Genomic DNA, 25817 nt, shown 5'->3' on the forward strand with positions numbered 1-25817 from the left:
GGACGTTTTTATGCCGCGCGGCCTATATAGCGCGTCTGTTGGAGATGCTCTAATATGAGTTTTGTTGTGAAAAAAGACGTGAGATGTTGTAATGTTTTATAGGCGTTTTGTACAAGTTGTGTTTTCTTGACTTTTTTCAATGTCATGCAAGTGATTTGAAAATGTAACTAACTCGCACAAATTTTGTTAAGAAAGCACCCACGACATGTTGTAAGGTTCTAGCGTTTTTTTTTACAAATTTGTGTTTCTGCCAATAATTTTATATTGCGTACGTGCTTGTAAATTGTAACAAACTGGTATGACTTTTGTTACAAATTTTGTATTATTTCGATATTTTTAATAATGTTTACTTACTATTTAAAATGTTGTAACCACATATTTTTGTAGTAATCACTTAATTTTGTTGTTGTAATAGTTGGTGAAATTTGTCACAAATGAATATTTACAAAATATTGTTCGTCAACATATTTTTGTTGTTGTATTCCTTTTTAAATGTTGTAAAACTTTTTTACACAAATTCCACATCTTCTAAAAAATGCTGTAAAAATATGTTGTAATAATCTACTATTTTTGTTGTGAAGGAGAAATTTTGTTGGAAAGATAAACCAGCAGAATTTGGTGGAATCCACCCACTTGAGCAAGAGAGAGACCATGAAAGCGACTTGCCTCAGCCCCATGGGAAGTGCACGCAAGGACCGTGGGGCCAGCTAGGGGTGGACTAACGAGCTGCTCGGATCGTTAAGGCTCGGCTCATTAAGCTCGTGATCGTTAAGGCTCGAATCGTTAAGCTCGTTAAGAATAACGAGCTGAAATCATTGTTCAGCTCGATTCGTTATGTTCTTGCGAGCGCTCGCGAGCAGCTCGTTAAGGATCATTAAGGAGGCAATGTAAAGCAAACATGTGTGCATTGCCTGGTGAGGAAGAGCGGAAGCATATGTTTTTAGATCCTACTATAGGAGTTTCAAGCATGGTTAAAGAACACTATTTTGCTTGGCCCCTTCTTGCCAAATATTTGAGATAACAAAAGGGACTCGCTGTCAAAACTGGTGAAGCATAGGTTGTTGCCGATCTTAACGAGTAGCTCACGAGCATAGTCGGCTCAATTGTTTAGCTCGTTAACCTTAACGAGCAAAAACTGCTGCTCAGTAAACGAGCCGAGCTCAAACGAGTCGAACAAACGAGCACTCATTTAACTCGCCGAGCTTTGAGCTTTTTGTCCGGCCCTAGCCGGGCCAGCAGATGGGAATCAACATGCATGGCATGCATTGATATACAAGACTAATTCATGTCCTCGCGCTAGCACATGGTGGGGCACAACCCATCGAACCAATAGCACTCGTCCTACACATGCAGTGCGGCAGCAAGGGCGAAAGTGACGTGACAACTAGCCTGACTCAGCTCTGTAGCAGAAAGCGATGTCAGGCTGATTCTGGCCGTATGATGCTAATCGAATGGGCACGAGAGCAACCGATTTTTGACCCGCACATCGGGGGACCGACGCCTAGCACGCGCCTGGTTTGTAAGTATGTGCAAAGTGATAGAATAATTTTTTTGTATATGATACAGAGAGGCACTGTTGCATACGTATCTCTGTAATGTTGAATAATTTAGGAAAAATGCTGGATATACTGCAGAAAAATGTTGGTTATATTTTTTAAAATGTTAGATACGCAGAGAAAAATGTTACCTTTATGAATTTGGTATTATTATTCACAGCCTTATAATTGTCCTAGAAAAAGTCGGCCAGCTCCCTAAACAGATCGAATCCGATTCAACTTGGAGTTCTGATTTGATCTGCCTTTCACGGCGCTTCGATGGTTATCACAGTGACAGGTATGGCGGCGAGGACAGCAGATCAAATTTCCCAAATCGGAGGGTTGAGGACAGGTGATCGGAGATGAGCCCTCGTCGCCGCGATCGTCCGCGGCGGAAGCCGGTGAACCCAATGGAGGCGAGGTGGGCGAAGGCCATCTCGTCGCCGTCCCTCCCCAACAAGCGCCCACCGCTGGCGCTCCCGGAGGCGGCGCAGTTCTTCTTCCGGCACCTCCCGCGTCACACTCGCGGTGGCCCTGGCGTCGCCCCCGACGAAGCGTGGGAGAGGAAGACAGCCCTGAGGAACACCATCCACGACGCCTACCTGCGCGCCCTGGCGCGCCTCCCATTCAACGGCCCCGACGGCGCGCCGACGATGCCGTCCCTCCTGCCCGCGCTCCTCGCGGGCGGGCACTGCTTCGGGCCGCTCCCCGACGGCGCCTCCAACGTCATCGTCAACACGGTATGGCTCCACGCCGCATCTGCCCCCGGTCGCTTCGCCGCTGCAGATACCGTCGTCGATGTCGTCAGCCTGGATCACATCAAGCTGGGCTCCTTCCTCGGCCTCACTCGCGTGCTCCTACTGGACGATCGTGGCCGTGATTACCAGGCGGCCGCTGTCGCCGCCAGGCACCCCAACCCCGAGGCCTTCGCTCCGTTCGCGCGGTCCGGAGTCGCCACAAGCCCTGCCGTCACGCAGCTGCTCGCGAGTAGCAGCGGTGTGCTCTCCACCGAGGATATCGAGCGACTGTCTGCCCTACTGGTTCCACATTCGGCCCCTCTGCTCCAAGCTTGCCTGGTGCCAGAGTCCAAGCAACTCAACGTGGAGAGGGAGGAGCGTATCAGAAGAGGGCAAGCATGGAGACGCAAGGTCGCCAACATGGCGATTGATCACTGGAACCGCACCATTGGGGTCAGTCTCTGTATCCAAACATTATTCAGACGTGCATATATATGCTCTTTTATTTCTTGGTCACTGGTTCTAAATCTAATCCTCATTGCTATGTGCGCGCCAAATTACTCCTTCAAGGGACCTGCGCTACAGCTCAAGGTTGTCTGTGGCGTCAGCATTGTCGAGGATGATTACGAACATATCAATTTCATAGCCACTCCAAGAGATAATCCGGCAGCCACACAGCTCTTCTTTGCAGAATATGCACACCCAATGGGTGTCCTGCTATGCTGCCCTGTGCAGGACTCTGTCTCTCGAAGTGGTAAGCTTCTGCGCCCATCCACCCCTTCCTCATACACGCATCTTAAACCTTTGGGGTTTTTAAGCGATTGTGAAATAAGACGTGTGTTTATGCTTTCGTCAGGGCACTGCAGTCTTTGCGAGGGTATCGAAGAAAGGATCATCCACCCACCTTTTGGAGCATACAATTTCCGCAGTTCGGTTGATGCTACCTTGGATATCATTGACTTTGATATTGCAAACCTGTTGGACATCAAATATGCTCGGCACCTTTGGGGTTCCAGACACATGGTCAGTAGTTCTAGTTACACTGTTGATACCGATTCCAGCACCGAAGAATGGGTCAGCGAGTACGATATGATAATAATTCGGTAGTTAAGTTGTAGTGGAAACTTGCATCTATATACTTGTATGTATGTGTAAGCACAAAAATATGTGCGCGGGGAGACCTTAGTACATTTTGGCTATTAGATTTTCCCCTGTACCACCCTAGTGTAGTGCATGTATGTTGCCTCTTCTTCTCTAGAAAGAGAAGCAAAGTTTCTTGACATACAAGATAAGTGAAGGGAGGGTTATGATCCGAGTCAGCAAGTAATTAGAATTCCATTGTTGATACAACTATAGTTAGTTATGCAAATAATTCAATATGTAGCTCGTGACACAAAAAAATGGTCAAATTTGATAGAAATTCACTTTCTTAATTGGGAGAGCCGAGAATACCTCACGTGGCATTATGAGAAATCTGGAAATACTTGGAGGGGGTGGGGATGGGGGGCTAGCCAGACCCATTAGTTTCCACATGCGAACATTATTAATTGTTTTCCCCTCCATTGTTACATAAAAAGTTACCTTTTTTTTGTTATAGCTTTTCCCCTCTGTTTCTATTGTTGCCAGTGCATAAAAACCTTTTTAAAAGATACATAAGGCATTAACTTTGACATGTATAGACTTTGATTAGATTATAGTACATACATTTTTCTAATTTATACAAACATTCGTTTATATAAAGTAACCCGCATAACACATGACATTGATTTATACATATTAAGAATTACATAGACATATGTAACATATACTTTTTTTACCACACTATTTTCATAGTATTAAATTTAGGGATTTGCTAGTTCTCAGCTAGCTGAGAACTAACTTCGTGCTCAATCAAGTCTTACACCATTTGATGTACATGTTGATCCGTGCTAGTAATGAATTGCCACTAAAATTTGATGTCATCATCTAGCTGAAAATGAAAGTAGTTCTCAGTCGACTTGAAATAGTCACACCCTTAAATTTACTCATGAAAGTACAATTTTCAAGATATATATAAAAAAACAAAAAAACTACATGCAAGCTTAGGGAACCTTTTTAGATGAGCTTAGGAAACCTTAAGAAGCTAGGCAAGACGGTAACGCTCCTTGAACTAGTGAATAGGGAGCGGACATATGCCAGAAGTTTCTCTCCTCTCTCTCCGCCCCCACCCTTCTTCTGCCTGTTGACCCGAGGAGGCCGGGCCGAACCTGACCCTTCTCCGGCGGCGCTACCGGCCGAAGATGGGGAGGGGGACGTGCCGACATAGTAGATAGGAGTAGGTTTAGGTGTCTTGGCGTGATTCCCTGGTCTTGGAGTGGAGCTCCAGATTTTCTGGGCAAGATCTGGCGCAGATGGTGGTGGCGGCGGTGCGGCGAGGAGCTCCGGCTGTCGGAGACGGCGGCGGCGCCTGGTCATTCCCCATGGATCTCCATTAATAAGCCCAACGTCTGCTCTCTTTCTCTGGTCTCCATCTTCGCCCTGTTCGTCCTCCTCCTGCCGGCCGGCCATGGTGGTGAGGGGTGGGGAAGGCGGATTTTGGGTGGTGGTGAACCAGAGAGGAGCAGGGGCTCTCTGCTCCCGGTGTTTTGGTGCGGCACCGGCGACCGGCCGAGGAGTTGCGACGTCAAGCCCCTAAGGTGGGGGATTGAATCATATGCTCCTCTTTCCAAGGCCCTCAATAAGCACTGGTGGTTGCAAAGCTGCGTCCTCGACATCCTCGACATCGCCCTGGCTGGCCATGGCGGCGAGCGGGAAGATGAAGTTGGCGACGACGATGCTGTCTTCTGCAGCCATATCGTGGTGAATTCTTGCTGCTCCAACCATCTCTGACCGCCTTCTCCCACCTGTGGCAGGAGTGTCGTGATGGAGGACGGGTTATTCGACATTGAAGGAGCTAGCGAGAGTTCGTATGTATGGGCTTTCCGAAGCTTGGAAGCAGTTTCGGCGAGCTTTATCTCGACGGCTGCGTGCCGTTTGTTAACGCCTGTGAGCTCCGGCATCCTATCAACCTCCATCGGAGGCCTTCTTTTAGGTCAGAGGGTGTGCCCAATGTCGATACTGTAACAAGTGGTTTTGTCCCCGCGGAGGTGCTCGACGACGGTGTAGCTGACCCCTAGTTCGGCGGAGGAGATAGAGAGGGACCTGATTGCTTTTTACATCTTTCAGCGAGGTCTCCTCCACATATATTGGGGACCCATGTTTTATTTTCTCTTTCTTTGAGGTCTTCTGTAATAATGTACACCTTCACTGTTTTGGTATTAATACAAGCTTCCAGGCCCTTCGAGGCTCTCCTCGTTCAAAAAAAAAATGGGAATAGGAGGTGCTTCAAGTTGACATTTTATAATCACTACCCTTTGTGACGAGGACATCCCATCTATTGATACCTACAGCCACACAAATACAAGGACCAATCACTCGAGCTCGTGCCAAACAACTTAACTATCAGGTACTTTCGTTTCTTGGAACTATTCCTCACATACATGAGAATATGATGCTACCTAAATCAGATATGTTTGTTACTCTTAGGAATGATGGACCAAGCATGGATGAGGAGCACAAACATTGGAGCATGATCACGCATGGAGGAGATGGCAGCAAGCATTTGAGGATTGAAGATGACGCCGCAAGTGGAGATTTCAGAACTTTGAAGCCACCATAAGAAGAGATGAAGACATGGACGAAATATAGAGTTTTCCACTTCATAATTTCGTCCATAGCATAATTTGGTGCTGCGCCACCTTTAGTTTTGGGCCAGGCCCATGTCATTTTCGCAGGAATTAAGTCAGGCACTTTTTAGAGTCCGTATTGAAGGGGGAAAGGCCTTCTAGGGTTTGGTTCGGCCACCATATGTATGGCTGGCCGAAACCCCACCTTTTCCTCCTTTAAATACCCCCATAGCCATCATGTTTAGACTCGGATTTTGATTAGACTAAAAGTTAGTCATTGCTGCAACTCTCGTGTACTTCTTTTGAGGCCAACGCCCAGAACAAGACCGACTATTCGGAATCCCACCTTTTTCAGTAAAGCTTCCATCTTTCATCCGCAATATTCTGATTGCATCATTAGTTCTTACTTGTTCTCTATTTCAGGTAGGAATTAAGACCCTCGCCGGTCAGGCTGATCGAGCATCCGCAAGATCAGTAACTCCCGGAGATTGTCCTAGCGATTGCATTGGCGCACGAGCTTTGCACGTGTAGTCGGATCGTCAAGCACGAACTCCACCAACAAATCGATCTATCCACGTCTCATCGAAAGATCGGCCACCTTTGCCCTATCAAGTGGTATCAAATTCCAGGTTGCTCGGTGAGAATTTACAGTTTTCCTAGTGTAGATTGCATCTGCCATCATACCCATAAACCACGAAAAAGCCAAAAAAATACAGTTAGGGTTTAGATCATATCGTCCCATAAACCCCCTGCCACGCCTTGCATTGTCATTTCAGTTTTGCATAGCTGAATTTGTGTCTGCATCTTCGTGTCGAGTTGCTGGTCTTAGCGTCTAGTTCCTTTAGAGTTTCGAGTTCTGGTCATATTAGTTACACCGCCGCCGCCACTCGCACCATACGCAGATCACCGCCATCATCGTCATATACACCTGCCACATACTTCCGTCATTGCCATATACACCTGCCATATACTTTCGCCATCAGCATATACATTCGTATACACGCACCACCATTACTGTGTCCATAGTCGTGTCCAGATAATCGCCGCAACTGAACCGCAACGCTCGCCCACCTCTACGGCTGGTACGTGATGATGATCATGTTGCTAAACTGAAACTGAATATTCCGCCATTTGAGGGTAGATATAATCCTGATGCATATCTTACATGGGAATTGGAGGTAGAACAACGATTTGCATGTTTGAAATACCCTGATCACTTGCGTGTTAGTGTTGCTACTTGTGAGTTCAAAGATTTTGCTTCTATTTGGTGGTCTGAATATTGTAGAGCGCATCCAGCAAATGTTCCTACTATTTGGGTTGGTTTAAAACTTTCTATGCGTACTCGCTTTGTTCCTCCACATTATCAACGTGATTTTCTGAAAAAATTGTCTCGCTTAGAACAAGGAAAAAATTCTGTAGAAGACTATTATCAAGAATTGCAAACTGGCATGATTCGCTGTGGTATTGTAGAGGATAATGATGCTATGCTTGCACGTTTCTTTGGTGGTTTGAATAAAGAGATTCAGCATATTTTAGATTATAAGGAGTACAACACTATTACTCGCTTGTTTCATCTTGCTTGCAAAGCTGAACGTGAAGTGCAGGATCGTCAACCACCATGGAGAAGAGCTAATGTTTCTGCAGGTCGTACATCATCATGGTCTCCGCGACCATCAGCACCACCATCTCGTGGGGCTGCACCAGCGCCTACTACCTCCAAGTACACCGCGCCTGCATCACGAGCACCACCGGCTGCTACTCCACCACCATCTGCTGGTCCTCCTCGGAGTTCATCTTCGATGGCCTCCACGGGGAAGACGCGCGACATTCAATGTCGCAAATGCTTGGGATTTGGACACATAGAGAGAGAATGCAGAACCAAGCGTGTGATGTTGGTGCGTGAAGATGGAGAATATGATTCTGCAAGTGACTTTGATGAAGATACATTGGCCCTTATTGCTGCACGTGATGGCGCCAATTCTGATTCTGAGAGAGAGATGGAGGTAATGGAAGCTGACACTGCTGATCAGTACAGGAGCTTAGTTGCACAGCGTGTGTTGAGCGTGCAATTGAGCAAATGTGAGCATGATCAACGCCACAATCTGTTCCAAACACGTGGCGTTGTAAAAGAGAGAGCTATACGGATCATCATTGATGGAGGGAGCTGCAATAATCTGGCTAGCGTTGACATGGTGGAGAAGCTTTCTCTCCCTACAAGACAGAGCACACATCCATACTACATTCAATGGTTTGAGAGCTCTCGGAAGCTCAAGGTAACAAGAACAACACGTGTGCATTTTACTATTGGTACATATTCTGATTTTGTTGATTGTGATGTTGTACCTATGCAAGCTTGTTCTTTGTTACTTGATAGACCTTGGCAATTTGATAGAGAATCTGTTCATAATGGTAGAACTAATCAGTATTCTCTTATGCATGATGGAAAGAAAATTGCTCTCAAACCTATGACTCATGAACAAATAGTAAAAGATGATCTTGCTAGAGCTAGTAGAGTAAAAAACGAGGAGAAACATAAGAGTGAAAATCAGATTGTTGCTGCAGATTTTGTACCAGATAAGACTAATACTAAATCTGATTCGAACCATGCTACTGAAATTCGTTTGAAAAATCCTTGTTTGCTTGCTAGCAAATCTGATATTGCTGAACTTGATGTGAACACTACTCAATGCTATGCTATCATTTGCAAAGACGTTCTGTTTTCATTTGAGGATATGCCTCCTTCTTTGCCACCTGCGGTTGCTAACCTTTTGCAGGAATTCATTGATGTGTTCCCACAAGATGTTCCCCCTGGACTACCACCTATTCGTGGCATATAACAGCAGATTGACTTGATTCCAGGAGCTTCGCTGCCCAACCGTGGACCATACCGTACCAATCCTGAAGAGACCAAAGAGATTCAGCGACAAATTCAGGTTCTCCAAGATAAAGGTTACATTCGTGAGTCTCTTAGCCCATGTGCTGTTCCTATTATCTTGGTACCTAAAAAGTATGATTCTTCATGCATGTGTACTGATTGTAGAGCTATTAATAATATTACCATTCAATACCGTCATCCTATACCTCGTTTAGATGATATGCTTGATGAATTGAGTGGTTCTATTATGTTCTCTAAAGTTGATTTGCATAGTGGTTACCACCAGATTCGTATGCAATTAGGAAATGAATGGAAAACAGCTTTTAAAACTAAGTTCGGCTTATATGAGTGGTTAGTAATGCCTTTTGGTCTAACTAATGCACCTAGTACTTTCATGAGACTGATGAACGAAGTTTTACGTGCTTTTATTGGACATTTTGTGGTGGTATACTTTGATGATATTCTGATTTATAGCAAATCTTTGGAGGAACATTTGGATCATTTACGTGCTATTTTCAATGCTTTACGTGATGCATGTTTGTATGGTAATCTTGAGAAGTGCACCTTTTGCACCGATCGAGTTGCGTTTCTTGGCTATGTTGTTACTGCACAGGGAATTAAAGTTGATCCAGCCAAGATTGAGGCAATTGAGAGTTGGCCGCAGCCAAAGACGGTCACACAAGTGAGGAGTTTTCTTGGCCTCGCTGGTTTCTATAGGCGCTTTGTGAAAGATTTTGGATCCATTGCTGCGCCGCTGAATGAGCTTACAAAGAAGGATGTGCCCTTTGTGTGGGGCGATGCACAACAAGAAGCCTGCATGATTCTGAAAGATAAGTTAACACATGCTCCATTACTCCAACTTCCTGATTTCAATAAGACTTTTGAGCTTGAATCTGATGCTAGTGGAATTGGTTTGGGAGGTGTGTTATTACAAGAGGGCAAACCTGTTGCTTATTTTAGTGAAAAATTGAGTGGGCCTAGTCTGAACTATTCTACTTATGATAAGGAATTATATGCGCTGGTTCGGACATTAGAAACTTGGCAACATTATTTATGGTCTAAAGAATTTGTTATACATTCTGATCGTGAATCTTTGAAGCATATTTGTAGTCAAGCTAAGTTGAATCGCCGCCATGCAAAGTGGGTTGAGTTTATTGAGTCTTTTCCTTATGTTATCAAACACAAAAAGGGTAAAGATAATGTTATTGTTGATGCTTTGTCGCGCCGTTATACTATGCTATCTCAACTTGACTTCAAGATTTTTGGATTAGAAACCATAAAGGAACAATACTTGCATGATGCTGATTTTAAAGATGTGTTGCTGAATTGTAAAGATGGTAGAACATGAAACAAATTCGTCCTCAATGATGGATTTGTGTTCCGTGCTAACAAGCTATGCATCTCAGATAGTTCCGTTCGTCTTTTGTTGTTGCAGGAGGCGCATGAAGGAGGATTGATGGGTCACTTTGGTGTGAAGAAGACGGAGGATGTACTTGCTGCACACTTCTTTTGGCCACGTATGCGTCGAGATATTGAGAGATTTGTGGCACGCTGCACTACATGTCAAAAAGCTAAGTCTCGACTTAATCCACGTGGTTTATATATGCCTCTTCCTGTTCCTAGTGTACCTTGGGAGGATATTTCTATGGATTTCGTTTTGGGTTTGCCTCGTACAAAAAAGGGGAGGGATAGTATCTTTGTTGTTGTGGATCGGTTTTCTAAGATGGCACACTTTATTCCATGTCATAAGACTGATGATGCTACACATGTTGCTGATTTGTTCTTTCGCGAAATTGTTCGTTTACTTGGTGTGCCAAATACTATTGTTTCTGATCGTGATACTAAGTTTCTTAACCACTTTTGGAGATGTTTATGGGCTAAATTGGGGACTAAATTGCTGTTTAGTACTACATGTCATCCCCAAACTGATGGACAAACTGAAGTAGTAAATAGAACATTGTCTACTATGTTGCGGGCTGTTTTGAAGAAGAACTTAAAATTGTGGGAAGAATGTTTAGCTCATATTGAATTTGCTTACAATCGTTCGCTGCATTCTACCACTAAGATGTGCCCTTTTGAGATTGTGTATGGTTTTGTACCACGTGCACCTATTGATTTGTTGCCTTTACCATCTTCGGTGCAAAATAATTTGGATGCTACAGACCGTGCTGAATTGATACTAAAATTGCATGAGACAACTAAAGACAACATCGAACGCATGAATGCTAAGTATAAAATTGCTGGGGATAGAGGAAAAAAGCATGTCGTGTTTGATGTTGGTGATCTTGTTTGGTTGCATTTGCGCAAAGATCGTTTTCCTGAATTGCGCAAGTCTAAACTAATGCTACGCGCTGCTGGTCCTTTTAAGGTGTTAGAGAAAATAAATGATAATGCATATAAACTTTAGCTTCCTGCAGAATTGGGTCCGGTTAGTCCTACATTTAACATTGCAGATTTGAAGCCTTACTTTGGTGAAGAAGAGCAGCTTTCGTCGAGGACGACTTCAATTCAAGAAGGGAGGCATGATGAGGACATCCCATCTATTGATACAACCGCTGTACCTACAGCCACACAAATACAAGGACCAATCACTCGAGCTCGTGCCAAACAACTTAACTATCAGGTGCTTTCGTTTCTTGGAACTATTCCTCACATACATGAGAATATGATGCTGCATAAATCAGATATGTTTGTTACTCTTAGGAATGATGGACCAAGCATGGATGAGGAGGACAAGCATTGGAGCATGATCACGCATGGAGGAGATGGCAGCAAGCATTTGAGGATTGAAGATGACGCCGCAAGTGGAGATTTCAGAACTTTGAAGCCACCATAAGAAGAGATGAAGACATGTACGAAATATAGAGTTTTCCACTTCATAATTTCGTCCATAGCATAATTTGGTGCTGCGTCACATTTAGTTTTGGGCTAGGCCCATGTCATTTTCGCAGGAATTAAGTCAGACACTTTTTAGAGTCCGTATTGAAGGGGGAAAGGCCTTCTAGGGTTTGGTTTGGCCACCATATGTATGGCTGGCTGAAACCCCACCTTTTCCTCCTTTAAATACCCCCATAGCCGTCACGTTTAGAGTCAGATTTTGATTAGACTAAAAGTTAGCCATTGCTGCAACTCGCGTGTACTTCTTTTGAGGCCAACGCCCAGAACAAGACCGACTATTCGGAATCCCACCTTTTTCAATAAAGCTTTCATCTTTCATCCGCAATATTCTGATTGCATCATTAGTTCTTACTTGTTCTCGATTTCAGGTAGGAATTAAGACCCTCGCCGATCAGGCTGATCTAGCATCCGCAAGATCAGTAACTCCCGGAGATTGTCCTAGCGATTGCATTGGCGCACGATCTTTGCACGTGTAGTCGGATCGTCAAGCACGAACTCCACCAACAAATCGATCTATCCACGTCTCATCGAAAGATCGGCCACCTTTGCCCATCACTTTGCGGCGTGGAAGGGAGCTTCGCCTACTCCTGTCAGGTGTCAGCCCATTTAACTCCCCGCAACGCAAATTTTTGATTTTCCTAGGTGAATTTATTTATCCCTATGGAACGGAGCTTCGTCTACTCCTGTCAGGTGTCATCCCATTTAGCTCCCGCAACACAGATTTTTGATTTTCCTAGGTGAATTGATTCATCCCTATAGAAGGGAGCTTCGCCTACTCCTGTCAGGTGTCAGCCCATTTAGCTCCCGCAACACAGATTTTTGATTTTCCTAGGTGAATTGATTTATCCCTAGGGTACCGATCCCTAGCTGAGTCCACTACGCTACTATCTCTTATCTAAAATGTGAAGCAATGCTTCTTGATATAGTAGAAGGTAGGTGAATTAAGGGTTATGATTTGAGACAACATATGACTCAATATTTAGCTAGAGAAATTTTTAAAAAGGAAACTGCTGGGCGTCCCCCGGGGGATCTGATTTCCCAGCCCCCGGGTCGCCAGCCGTCGGATCGGTCATCTTGGACGGCCAGATCTGCTTTTACTGAATGTAGCAAAAAAACAACTTCCGGCAGCAAAAAATAATCCGCTTTTGCTACATTGTAGCAAAAAACGGTTCAGTCACGAAATCAAATAAAAAGGCTGAGCTCGCCGGAGACCTCGCCGGAGACCTCGTAGCAAAAAAATATGCTATTGTAGCAGAAAAATGCTAATGTAGCAAAACCCAAATATCATCGGAAAAATTAACGAAGACTTCGCCGGAGACCATCGCCGGAGACCTCGAAGCAAAATTTCTATACTAAAGTAGCAAAACAACAAAACAATTATAGCAAAAAAAAAGATAGCAGACATCATTTTTTACAAGTCAATCTCACTAGAGGCATTGATAGAGAATTTGTCGGTGACCTCACCGGGGAGATCGCCGGAGATAACATAGCAAAAATAATTTACTATTAAAGCAAAATCACACAATGTTTGTAGCACAAAATATATGGTATTATAGCAAAAATGATCTTAGAACTCGCCGGAAACATCGTAGCAAATTTTCAGTACCAAATTAGCAAAACATCAGAACAATTGTAGCCGCAAAAACGTATAATCTTAGCATCGGTGTTTTTATTATACCACAGCACACTAACAGAGATGGTAACCACCAACGCCCGTAGCACCTTGCCCATCGATGGGGTCTCCTCCAAGCTCGCTCTGCTGCGGGTCCAGGAAGTCGTCCTCCAGGCCGGAGCTGGCCAGGCGCGTCCACGCGTCCGCCGACGCGCCGCCGCCGATGGCGGACGAGCTGTCCCCGCCGATCCCGCTCCCGCTCCAGCTCCCCTTGCCGCTGCCGCCTCCTCCGCTCCCGCCGCGGCCCAGGCCCAGACCGCCGGGCAGGAAGGCGCCGCCGCTGCCGTGGGTGGAGGAGGAGGAGTCCATCGCCGGCCGGCTCGGCGCGGTGCGGTGGATTCGATCCCGACCGAGGGCGGGCGGCGGATCCACTGGCGGCAGATCCTGGCTCTTTGTTCGATCCGGTGGCGGTGGCGCTGTGGTGTTCGTCCGGGCGCAGGAAGAGGCGATGGGCGGACGGTACGCGTAGAGGAGGGGGATCCCGGCGAGGTGGGCGGCGGGCGGTTACGCTTGATGCAGAGCTGGAGGATTTCGGGGAGGAAAACCGGAGGTAGGGGACGACCAGTTTGGTGGGACCCAGCGACACGCGTCGCACGCACGAGCAGGAGGCTGCGGGACGTCCGTCCCCCGGGGGAATCTAATCATTTTCCTTTTAAAAAAGGGCAAATCTGAAGTTAGTAGTGTTAATGGGCCGAGTTCACATACTTAATTGGACAATCAAGAATACCTCACATGGGAGTATACATTCACAGTCATCTTTTCCGGCCCAAAAAGGATTATATGGAGCTAGTTGCTACACATTTGGGTGAGAGACATAAAACTTGGGACATGCTCAAGTTTATACGCTCGTCTAACGACTACCCATGGCTGTGTATTGGGGATTTCAACGAAGTCCTGCATCGCTCAGAGCATGATGGAGTTAACGAGCGGAGTCAAGGTCAGATGGCGAGTTTTCGTGAAACTTTCGATGTATGTGGGCAGTGTGACCTTGGGTATAAGGGAATCTCTTGGACTTTTGAGAAGAGAGTGGCTGGGGGCTCCTTCTGTCGTGCAAGACTAGATCGAGCATTGGCGTAACCTTCTTGGTGTGCCCGTTTTCCTTTGGCGGAGGTGGAACATCTTTCTACAGTGGTCACCTCTGACCACATACCGATACTTCTTAGGCGAGCTCCAGCAGATAGTTACATACGGGGCAGAAGAGATAAACCTTTTCGGTATGAGTTAGCTTGGGAAAGCCATAAGGAGTTCGAAAAAATGTTAATACAATCTTGGAAGGATAAAATACAGTGTACTTCAGTGAATGATTTGCATACGAAGTTGGGGAACCTATCGGGTGATCTGGCCAGATGGGGACAGCATACCTTTGGGAACATACAGTTTCAAATTAGTAGCCTTCAACTTGAGCTGGGAGATCTCAGAAATTCTTCTGGTAGAAACGGTCCAGGTGAAAGGGAAAAGGAAATTACTATGAGACTCGCTCAGCTGCTTGAACAAGAGGAAGTAATGTGGAAGCAGCGGTCTCGGATACAATGGCTGGCAGCGCGGGATAAAAACACACGCTTTTTTTCATCTTAGAGCGAGCCAGAGGAGGAAGAAAAACAAAGTCTCATAGCTGCAAAGGGAGGATGGGTCTTTAGTTAATACGGAACAGGAGCTTGGAGCCTTGGCAACTGAATTCTACAAGAACCTGTATACATCGGAAGGGGTCCAGGGAATGGGAGAAGTGCTAAATTCCGTCCCAGTTAAAGTGGACTCGGTGATGAATGATATGTTGGTTGCGCCCTTTGCTGCGACGGAGGTGAAGACGGCCCTATTTTAAATGTATCCCACAAAGGCCCCAGGGTCTGATGGTTTTCCCGCTCACTTTTTTCAGCGCCACTGGGATGTCTGTGGGGAGGAAGTGTCTAAGATAGTTCTACGGGTGTTGTCAGGAGAGGACAGTCTGGCTGAGATAAATAAGACTTTCATAGTGATGATCCCAAAAGTTGCAAGCCCGAGGGAAATGGGTCAATTTCGCCCTACCAGTTTATGTAATGTGATCTAAAAGATTGCATCGAAGGTGGCTGCAAATAGGTTGAAAGTGGTACTGCCTCAGATCATTTCGGAGGAACAGTCTGCCTTTGTGCCAGGGAGATTGATCATTGATAATATTATTACAGCTTACGAGTGCTTGCACTTTATGAAGCGAAACAAGGCGAAGAAACACCGCAGTTGTGCTCTTAAGCTGGATATGCGGAAGGCGTATGATCGTGTGGAGTGGAGTTATTTAGAGGCCATCATGCTAAACCTAGGGTTTAGTCCGGTTTGGGTTGCCCTAGTGATGAGGTTGGTGTCCACCGTATCTTTCTCGGTTCTGTTCAATGGAGTACCGCAGGAAGAGTTCTGTCCCTCACGAGGGATTCGTCAGGGAGATCCTTTGTCCCCTTATTTGTTTTTGTTGGCAGCAGAGGGCCTCTCGGGCCTCCTCAAGTTTAACCAGTCACCAGCGCTTCAGGGAGTGAAAGTGGCGGCGACCGCCCCGGCGGTAAACCACCTGCTCTTTGCTGATGACAGCCTGCTGTTCTTCCATGCAAATAATGAGGGTGCTCTGGAGATGAAAGCATTACTAAATAAGTACTGTAATGCGTCGGGGCAGCGCATCAATGCAAATCATCTATCTATTTTAGCAAAGGGTGTCCAGGGGGAGTTAGAGAAGGGATTAAAGAGATCTTGGAAGTTGATCGGGAGACTCTTAATGAAAAGTATCTGGGCATGCCTGCAGACGTGGGAAGCTCAAAGAATGGAGCATTTAAATTCTTGAGAGACAGAGTATGGAATAAGATTTTAGGTTGGATGGAGATACTCCTATCTGTGGGAGGAAAAGAAATCTTAATAAAGTCGGTAGCTCAGGCTATTCCGACTTTCTCCATTTCTTGTTTCAAATTACCAAGGGACTTATGTGAGCATATAAACTCAATGATTCGCAAGTTCTGGTGGGGAAGTAAAGAAGGTAAAAGGCGTGTGTGCTGGGTCTCGTGGGAGGCTATGACTCAGGCGAAATTTGCAGGAGGCTTGGGGTTTAGAGACATTGAGCTTTTCAATATTGCTCTGTTAGCTCGCCAGGCATGGCGTCTAGTCCAGATACCTGACTCTTTGAGTGCAAAGATTTTGAAGGCCGTTTACTACCCGGATGGGAATGTTCTGTCAGCGGGTTTGGGCTCTCATCCGTCTCAAGTCTGGCGGTCGATCATAGAGGGGCGCGATGCTCTGAAAATCGGTCTGATCAGGCGCATCAGCGACGGACGCACTACTGATGCGTGGGTGCAGAATTGGCTCCCTAGAGATGAAAGGTTGAGACATGTCGCGCCAAGAAAAGTTGGTGCACCTCAGATGGTTAGCAATTATACCCATCATCACACTGCAGCCTGGAACACGAAGAAGTTAGAAGAGTATTTCCTTCCGATGGATGTGGACATTATTCGAAATATTCCGCTGTGTACTCGGATCCAGGACGATTTCTGGTCCTGGCACTTCGAGAATAATGGTCAGTTTTCAGTTCGTTCCTGTTATCGGGCGCTTGCAGTGACGACGCCGGTTCGGGAAGACTGGCTTGATGGCAATGTTGCAGCATCAGATTCAACCAGAGAGAGGCAAAGGTGTGGAGCAAACTTTGGAAGATTCCTGTTCCATCCAAAATACGCCTTTTCCTTTGGAGGTTGGCAAAACACTCGATACCAACGGAGGACATTCGACATCACCGTCAGATGGCGCCGACGAGAGCATGCTCTATCTGCGGGTTGGAGGACTCCTGGCGACATTCTTTAATTGAGTGCAATCTTGCATGCTGTTTGTGGGCGTTAACAACAGAGGACATCACTGAGCATATATCTCTGTCGGAGCCCAAGGCAAAGCAATGGTTGTTCCATATGATAGAGTCTATGGGAAAAGATGATCTGATAGGTATGTTGGTTACTCTATGGGCGATATGGCATGCGAAGAGGAAGGCAGTGCATGAGGACATATACCAGAGTCCGATGGAGACGGTGGGTTTTATAAACAATTTCCTGTCGGACCTGAATGCTGTGAGAGAGGAAGCCCAGCTGCTGCAGCGCAAGCCTGCAGCTGTCCCGAGGCAGGCGTCGTGGATCGCCCCACCTGCAGGAAGGAACAAGATCAATGTTGATGCGGCGGTGGCAAAATCTGATTCAAAGGGTGCGGTAGCTGCGGTCTGCAGGTCCAGAAATGGCACATACCCGGGAGCTTCGGCAATGGTTTATGAGGGTATTACTGACCCTAGATGCTTGGAAGCTTTGGCTTGTCGAGAAGCTCTGGACATTGCTGATGACCTTCTAGTAGGACCGGTGCAGGTGGCATCGGACTGTCTCGAGGTGGTGAATGCCCTTCATAGTGACTACAAGGGATACTTGGGGAGCATCATCATGGAGATCAAGGGTAGGAGTAGAGACAGAGGCTTTACCTTCTTCACCCATGAGAGAAGGGAGTGTAATGTTGAAGCTCACCGCTTTGCAAGGTTTGCTTCATCCTTGCCAGCAAGTCGTTTTGTGTGGCTGTTAGGGCCACCTCCTGGTTTAGACATGCCTGTAATCTTTGAATCGTTATGAATAAAGGCATGTGAAATCTCAAAAAAAAAAGTTGCTACACATTTTTAGTTTCATTTCCTCTCATTTTTATTTCTTGGTTTTTCTTTGCCAACTAGTTGTATAACTTCTGTTTTATCATATTATATTCCCATTTATCCAGTATATTTCTTTTCATGTTCTTTAATTGTTCCATATATTTTCTTTATTTACCTTTGTAGTTCATAATATTTTTCCAAATATGAACTACTCTATCCCTTCCACAATTCTTATCATGGTTATAGTTCAAATTTAAACTAAACCACGAGAAACATTATGGAAGGGAGGGAGTATCTTGCAATCAGTCGACCGAATGCTCGCCTGTGTGTTTTCCAGCTCACAACTCACAAGTCACATGCCCGTGTATATACAAGCATCATGCATGGTTGTAGTGAAACAATGGCGCTGCAAAAGAAAATGCAGCCGTGCAATGGAAAATACAAGGATGAATCTGGGTGCGCGTGCATCCGTTTTCTCTAATATTGCAAAAAATGCTATTCGAAAATTTAAATTTTTTGAAATACATTGTATCATGTACATATGATGTTGATACTTACTTGTGTAATTTTCGCGGAAAAATACCATTGTATGTGGCCTACATGAAAATGAAAAAATGTTCAAATGACAATATAATGATTGGTTGCGTACTATTCACGGAAATAGAAAATTTCATTTTCGCATTTATGTGTAGGTCACACGTGGTAATTTCTTTATGCTAGAATCTGCACAATTAAGTGTCAACATAGGATATACATGGTGCATTTTTTCAAAATTTTCTGAAACTTTCAGATAGCATTTTTTTGAGAAATTTTATAATGGGGTGCACGTGCACCCGGATTCACATCCTCCGCCTCCGCTGTGTAATGGGTATTATACATCGTTATCTTTCATATATATAAGGGTGAAAATGTTTCATATAGGGGTGAAAATGGTACGGATTATTTTCGAGCGACCGACCGGTTATGGTTAGTGATAGATACAAAGGATGAGTTTTACTAATACCCCTCTGTATCGGCAGACATATCGTATTTTAGGATTATATCAGTCCGATATCCGGTAAAATATTCTGCAACTAATACCTCAAACCTTGTCTAGGCAATGCAATGTTTGTGAATCACATTCGTAGGAAACTGTCACGGCTGTTCACGGGAAAAGTTAAGTAGCCACAACGGTCATGGGAGTATGTGTTATTAAACATTATGTATCTTAGAAAATACATAAAGTTGATTTTAAGTATGTTGGCGTATTCGTCCTGTATTTGCTCCACATTAGTAATCGGTAGGCTTCGGTATCGTATTCGTATCCACACTATCTGCTCCGACTTCAAATCCAAAAAATAGGATTTACGAACGTGGTTTCACTATTGTTCGATGACCCACTCCGTTTTTGCCCCTACTTACATATATTGCACATGAACGAATAAACATAAGGATGGCGTGCTGGATTAGCGCTAGTTCGGTAGATTAATCGCTTGTGGATGTAAACTCTTATCTCAATCAATGAAGCGGAGATGACTAATGCAACTTCCTTGCAGCAAGCTTTGGATACCTATTGTGCTAATTCAGGACAATTGGTGAGTTTGGTAATGTCAATCATTTTCTTCTCGCCCAATACTAATGCTTTGTTGAGGGTAGAAATTTGTGAGGCTTTGCATATTGATACTGAAGCTCTTTCTGATTAATATCTTGGTCTGTCAGCTCTTGTGGGAGCAGATAAGAGTCGATTCTTACACTTTGTTGAAAGGATTATAGAAAGAATAAATGGGTGGAAATAGAAGATTTTATCTATTGGTTGGCAAGAAATTCTTTTAAAAGCTGTTGCACAGGCGATACCAGTATATGCTATATCGGTGTTCCTTATTCCTAATGGAGTTTGCAAGAGAATGATTTACGCCATTGCTCAATTTTGATGGGGTGATGATGAAAATAGTAACAAAATGCACTTGCTAGCGTGGTGGAAATTGTGCTATCTCGAAAAAGAAGGTGGTATGGGTTTTAGAGATTTTCATTCATTTAATCTTGCAATGCTTGCAAAATAGGTATGGCGACTCGTAACCAATCTGCATCCCTATGTGCACGGGTGCTAAGGGCTAAATACTACCCGGATGGACATATTCTAAAAGCAGGACCAAAATCAGGTTCATCATTCACCTGGCAAAGTATTCTACCCGGTATTACTACCTTCAAACGAGGCGCTGCATATGGTGGGTTGGGGATGGAAAATAAATAAATATTTGGAATGACCCATGGATTCCTACATCTCCAACCAGGAAAATTATCTCACCTCAGAATGGGGCTATTTTTACAAAGGTCTCTGATTTAATTGATCCTCACTCTGAAGGAGACTGAAATGTTTTTAATAAGGCGAGTTGCTAGCTTAATATATTTGGTTTATTTCAAAAAAATGAAGCTGTGCAATGGACTTTATGTACAGTAAAAAGTGGAATGCTGTTTTTTTTTTTGCGAATGGTAGAAAAATGGAATGTTGTGGATGTTATCGAGGAACCTAAGCCCTTGTTTAATTTGCTTGAAGTACGGAGTACATTGGTACGACTTGCAAGCTAGGGCACGTGCAGTACGCACACGTAGGCGCACGTGCAAAACGTATACGGCCGCACGTAAGCAACGGAGGAGGCGTGCGGACGCGTAGGTGTACGTACCGCCAACCGAGCTCAACAGTGCAGAACAGCAGAGTATATGGTACGCCTTGAAAGCCATCTGTGCTCGCTCTATTTTGTACGTTGAAAGCCATCTGTGCTCGCTCTATTTTGTACGTAGGCTTGACAACGATCCTACGTGTCCAACACGCGACGTCTTATCTTGCTTAATTTCCTCTCTGTACTTAACACATGGTTATCATCTGAGTCGATCCATTTCAGGTTGAGTTTCTTCGGACCAAGCTATACGATCTACGATAGGCATCACTCATCACTCTCAAATAGTACCCGCTATTTTTGTAAATGGAATATATTAATATTGCAAAGATTTAATTATATCTAGCTGCTGCAACAACTTAATACTTGAATAGTTGTACGGATGCACAGCTGAAGAAAGAAGAAGCTAAAAGGAAAACGGTTTCATTATAGTGTTCTAGTCCTTACAACAGCAACACAAACATCACCATGAAGCTCCGAGGAGTACTTATGAGGGTATCTCTAACCAATCCTCAAAAACCGGTTAGAGGAGTAAATATCGGTAAGAGGCGCACCTAACCGAAGTACAAAACGGTTAGAGGAGAAAAAAATTAGGAGTCGGAGGAGTAAACTTGGCCGCTGAGTATTTTTAGGAGCCGGCCGCCACTTCCGAGAAAAACTCCCGCATCCACCCTCGCCGCACCCATGCCATACCCCGCCGTCCTCACCCAAGTCCATGCGCGACCCTCTAGGCCACCTCTCCTTCGCTCGATGCATCTCGACGTCGCTTGAATCGACGAGGGGATCGAGTTTCCGCCGACCGTCACCCCGATTTCTTCCAAATCGGCACATGTTAGCTTCGATTTGTTATAGTGGGAGCCACTGGAGGCTGGGAAGGCGGTAGAAGGCAGAGACCATTGCCCTCGACGCCTCCCTCTGCCCCATCCGACGACCGTCCAGCCACCTCGTTACCTCCTCCGCCCATCAGGTGTTCGACCAAGGGGCTAAGTGAGAATTTCTAGTCAATTTTATTTGCAAATTTTGTTTTCGTTTGCAAATTTTACCGGCGCCGTCGTGTAGATGAAGAAGCTCATGGAGTACATCATGGACGACTCATCGTCGAAGGAGGAGGACAACGACGATGTCGAGATGGCCATGGCCATCATTTTGAATGACGATGTTCGGCGCCCGAGGCTAATTCGTTGAATTTGAACCCTGCCATGTGTTGGGCTTTAAATTTATTTGGTTTGTAAACTTAATTTTTATTCACTCCTAAACATGTTACTTCATTGTATTTGAACTATATATGCTAAATGTTTGGCTTTCAATAGTTTGACTTCTAGACAAAAAAAGTTTTACTCCTCTAAATGTAGTGGTTCAGTTAGGAACCGCCAAGATTTAAAGAAGTTCAGTACCTTTACTCCTCTATAAGTTTTAGAAGTCGGTTTACTCCTCTAAAGTTTTAGGGACCAGTTAGAAGTACTGTCTAATTACACCGACGCGTCTTCACGTGACTCCACCCAGTTTTGCATGCGCACATCCTCCCAATTTTGGAATGCTTATCACAATGCATGACTTGTTTAATTGCGTTGAGAGCCTCTAACTCCGGCTGCTCTCATCTGAAGCAGCAGAGATATCTGTCAGCCAACCGAACAAGTAACAATTGAGGGACCAATTTGGTCACACGTCGTAAGTACAATGCTGGTTCATCCCCTTCTTAATTACCAGTCAAGATACTCTCTCCTGCCCCCCTCGTCCTCGGGTCGCTCCCCCCGCGGGCGACTCCAGGGCGCCCCAACCCTAGTTCCCGTCGTCCCTCCCCCTCCGCCCTTCCCCGTCGCCGCCGCCGGCGGGAGCCGCCGGGCAAAGCCCGGGCGGTGCCGGCGGCGGTGGCCCCTCCTCTACCCGGCGCACTCCTTCTCCAGGCGGGGCTGGCGGGCTGGCGGCGGTGCTCCCTAGATCTTCCGCGTCCCGGCGGCGGCGCGGCTCTCGGGCGGCGCGGGCTGGGTGGCCTCGGTGGCGGCGGCGCGGCCGCTTGGCGGCGCGACGGCATGGAAGCTGGCGGCGGCGCGCTCCTCGGCCCGGATCCGGGCCCTTTGGGCCCCATCCGGGCCCGGGCGGGCTAGGTACGGGCTCCCCGTTTGTCTCCGGCGAGCGACGGAGCGGCCGGTGCTGCGGGGGCTCGGACGGCGGCGCGCTGACCGCAGCGTGGCCATGGGAGCTTCACGAGCCCGCAGGGCTCGGCCGGGCCGCAGGGGCCTGGTTTGCTCCCGGAGCCACGTCCGGTCGGTTACCGCAGGCGGCGGTGGAGGTTGTGCCCTCCCGCGTTGCCGCTGTTCAGCCGCCTCCCGGCCCCGGTTGGCTCTTCTCGTTTCGATCGGTCGTCGTTGCTTGACCACGGTGAGACGGCGGTAGTGACTCCAAGACCGTGGTGGCGCAAGCCGGTGGGTGGTGAGGTGGGCGGAGCGCGATGGAGCGGCCGGGGTCGTGGTTCTTTGGGGGTTGGGAGAAATCCCTGTCGGATTTTCGACACCAACGCGGTGACGCCCGCGGGCGCCGCCATTCCTTCTTAGAGGGCGTTGGGTTCCCCCCTCCCCACACCCCTCCCGCATATCGGGGGAAACCCTAGGATTTGTCCGGGCAGCAGCGTCGTCATCGTCGCATCCCTTCTTGAAGGTGTTGCTTTGGTATGCGGCGCTTCGGAGGGCTAAGTTTGTGGTGGGAATTCTCCGGAGGGCGCAACGGTGGCGGATCATTAGCGTTTTCGTCGATCCGACTTGGTCGACTTTGCTTTCTTTTTTCTTCTTCTTTTGTTTCTCTTGGGCTTTGTTGTGCTGCTTGCCCCAGCGTTGATCTCAATCTTGTATCGGTTGGTTGGTTGCTATATTAATATAGCGGGGCGAAAGCCTATTTCGAGGATACTCTCTCCTGGACTTTTCGAACGTACCGACAAACTAACTATGACAATCACATCATTTTAATTTCTTAATAGCGTACGAGTAAGTAGGAGCTAAGTATCTTTCCGATGTACTCCTATACGTGTTCCAACTTCCAACCGTAGTACAGATGCCGCCCGGTCCCTATGACCCTTCCCCTTTTCTCTTGGAAGAACCTAGGAAGAAGCTGCATTTCAACAGTGCGGGGATAGGCTCCAGGCTCCAGACCCACTGTTCTGATTATGTGATCGTAATTCATCACAGAACAAGGAGTGATAGCTTCGTGGGCTCTTGGTCGATTCTTTCCACTATCATTTGCCCATACACACGCATTAAACTGAAGCTGACAATGTGAAATTACCAGTGATTGCACGCCACCTGAGTAAACAGTATATACATTATAATAATCGTTCGCTCGTTTTGTGTTTTGAAGTGGATCACTGTACATGACCTAAAACTATTTACTGTGCTAATTAAATCGGTCTGGTTTTGAAGTGCGCACATTGACTAATCAGAGCAGATAGCAGCTGATACTAGATCGAACGAGAAGCACTATTCTGGCTGCTTAATTATCTACTTCAGGACGGGGGTTTATCTTGCTGGTCGACCTAATGAAGAAAAGGTTCTGGCTTTGGAGGAATTCCCGCTGCTTCAATCGAGGTGCGGTCGAGTGAGAGGATCCGGGCACAACCTAATGCGGATAGCCATGGTTCAAGACCGTCACTGGTAGAAAAATGGCCTTCCGTCCAGCCCCATTAGTCGCCAAAATATAGGAACCGCGACTAATGGGGTCTTTAGTCGCGGTTCGGGTGGCGAACCGCGAATAAAGAGCTGGACCCAGCGCGCTCGCTAGCCAGCTGGTGGACGGGAGGGGCTTTAGTCGCGGTTGGCCAGGCCAACCGCGACTAAAGGTCCTCAGGCCTGGACCGAAGGCCTTTAGTCGCGGTTGGCCAGGCCAACCGGGACTAAAGGCCCATCCCTATAAAAGAGCCTCAGCTCACAGCACTTAGCCATTTGGTGCCACTTCTCTTCACAAGCTTCACAAGGGGGTGTAGATTTGCTTTTGGTTCCTCTTATGCACACAAGGTGTTTGATAAAATGCCCCAAGAGCATGAAACAAACATGATATGAAGTGTTAGAGCCACACTTGAGCTTCCTCATTTATTTTTTCCTCCTCGATCGCGGTTAGCAACTTGAACCTTTCATGCATGTGTGTCATTGATAAAATATGCATGTGTGTAGTTCATTGTTTAATTTATATTGTTTATAGCTAGTTAGTTTAACAAATGCATGATGGTTAATTATATATTTTATATTATAATAATGCAGATGAATCGGCAATGGATGTACGGTAACCGACTCACCGGCGAGTTCACTACGGGTTTGAAAGATTTCCTCGTAGTGGCTAATGCGAACAAGCGTAAGGGTTTTGTTATCTGTCCATGAGTTGACCGTAAGAATCGAAGGGTTAATCTTCCTCAAGAGAAGTTCACCTGCACCTGCTTCGGCACGGTTTCATGCCAAGCTATAATTGTTGGACCAAGCATGGAGAAAGAGGGGTTATAATGGAAGAAGATGAAGAAGGGGATGATTTCATCGATGAAAACTATCTTGATCATTTCGGTGATACTTTCATGGAGGATGCTGAAGGTGAAGGGGAAGGTGAAGGGGAAGGTGAAGAAGAGGCACGTGATGAGCCCGTTGATGATCTTGGTCGGACCATTGCTGATGCACGGAGACGCTGCGAAACTGAAAAGGAGAGGAAGAATTTGGATCGCATGTTAGAGGATCACAGAAAGTCGCTGTACCCCGGATGCGATAATGGTCTGAAAAAGCTGGGATGCACACTGGATTTGCTGAAATGGAAGGCACAGGCAGGTGTAGCTGACTCGGCATTTGAAAACTTGCTGAAAATGTTGAAAAATATGTTTCCAAAGAATAACGAGTTGCCCGCCAGTACGTACGAAGCAAAGAAGGTTGTCTGCCCTCTAGGTTTAGAGGTTCCGAAGATACATGCATGCATCAACGACTGCATCCTCTACCGCGGTGAATACGAGAATTTGAATGAATGTCCGGTATGCACTGCATTGCATTATAAGATCAGAGGCGATGACCCTGGTGACGATGTTGAGGGCGAGAAACCCAGGAAGAGGGTTCCCGCCAAGGTGATATGGTATGCTCCTATAATACCACGGTTGAAACGTCTGTTCAG

General features: G+C 46.1%; 1 protein-coding gene across 1 annotated transcript; it reads left to right on the forward strand.

Annotated features, from left to right (window-relative positions):
- Positions 1–1765: 1765 nt before the first annotated feature.
- On the forward strand, positions 1766–3571 carry LOC124679512. Its single transcript, XM_047215252.1, has 3 exons — positions 1766–2725; positions 2843–3026; positions 3129–3571. The coding sequence occupies exons 1-3, from the start codon at positions 1898–1900 to the stop codon at positions 3377–3379; spliced, it is 1263 nt and encodes a 420-aa protein (XP_047071208.1). The 5' UTR covers positions 1766–1897; the 3' UTR covers positions 3380–3571.
- The last annotated feature ends 22246 nt before the right edge of the window (positions 3572–25817 follow it).

This window comes from Lolium rigidum, chromosome 1 (genome assembly GCF_022539505.1).
Source record: "Lolium rigidum isolate FL_2022 chromosome 1, APGP_CSIRO_Lrig_0.1, whole genome shotgun sequence".
In the NCBI taxonomy this organism is placed as follows: domain Eukaryota; kingdom Viridiplantae; phylum Streptophyta; class Magnoliopsida; order Poales; family Poaceae; genus Lolium; species Lolium rigidum.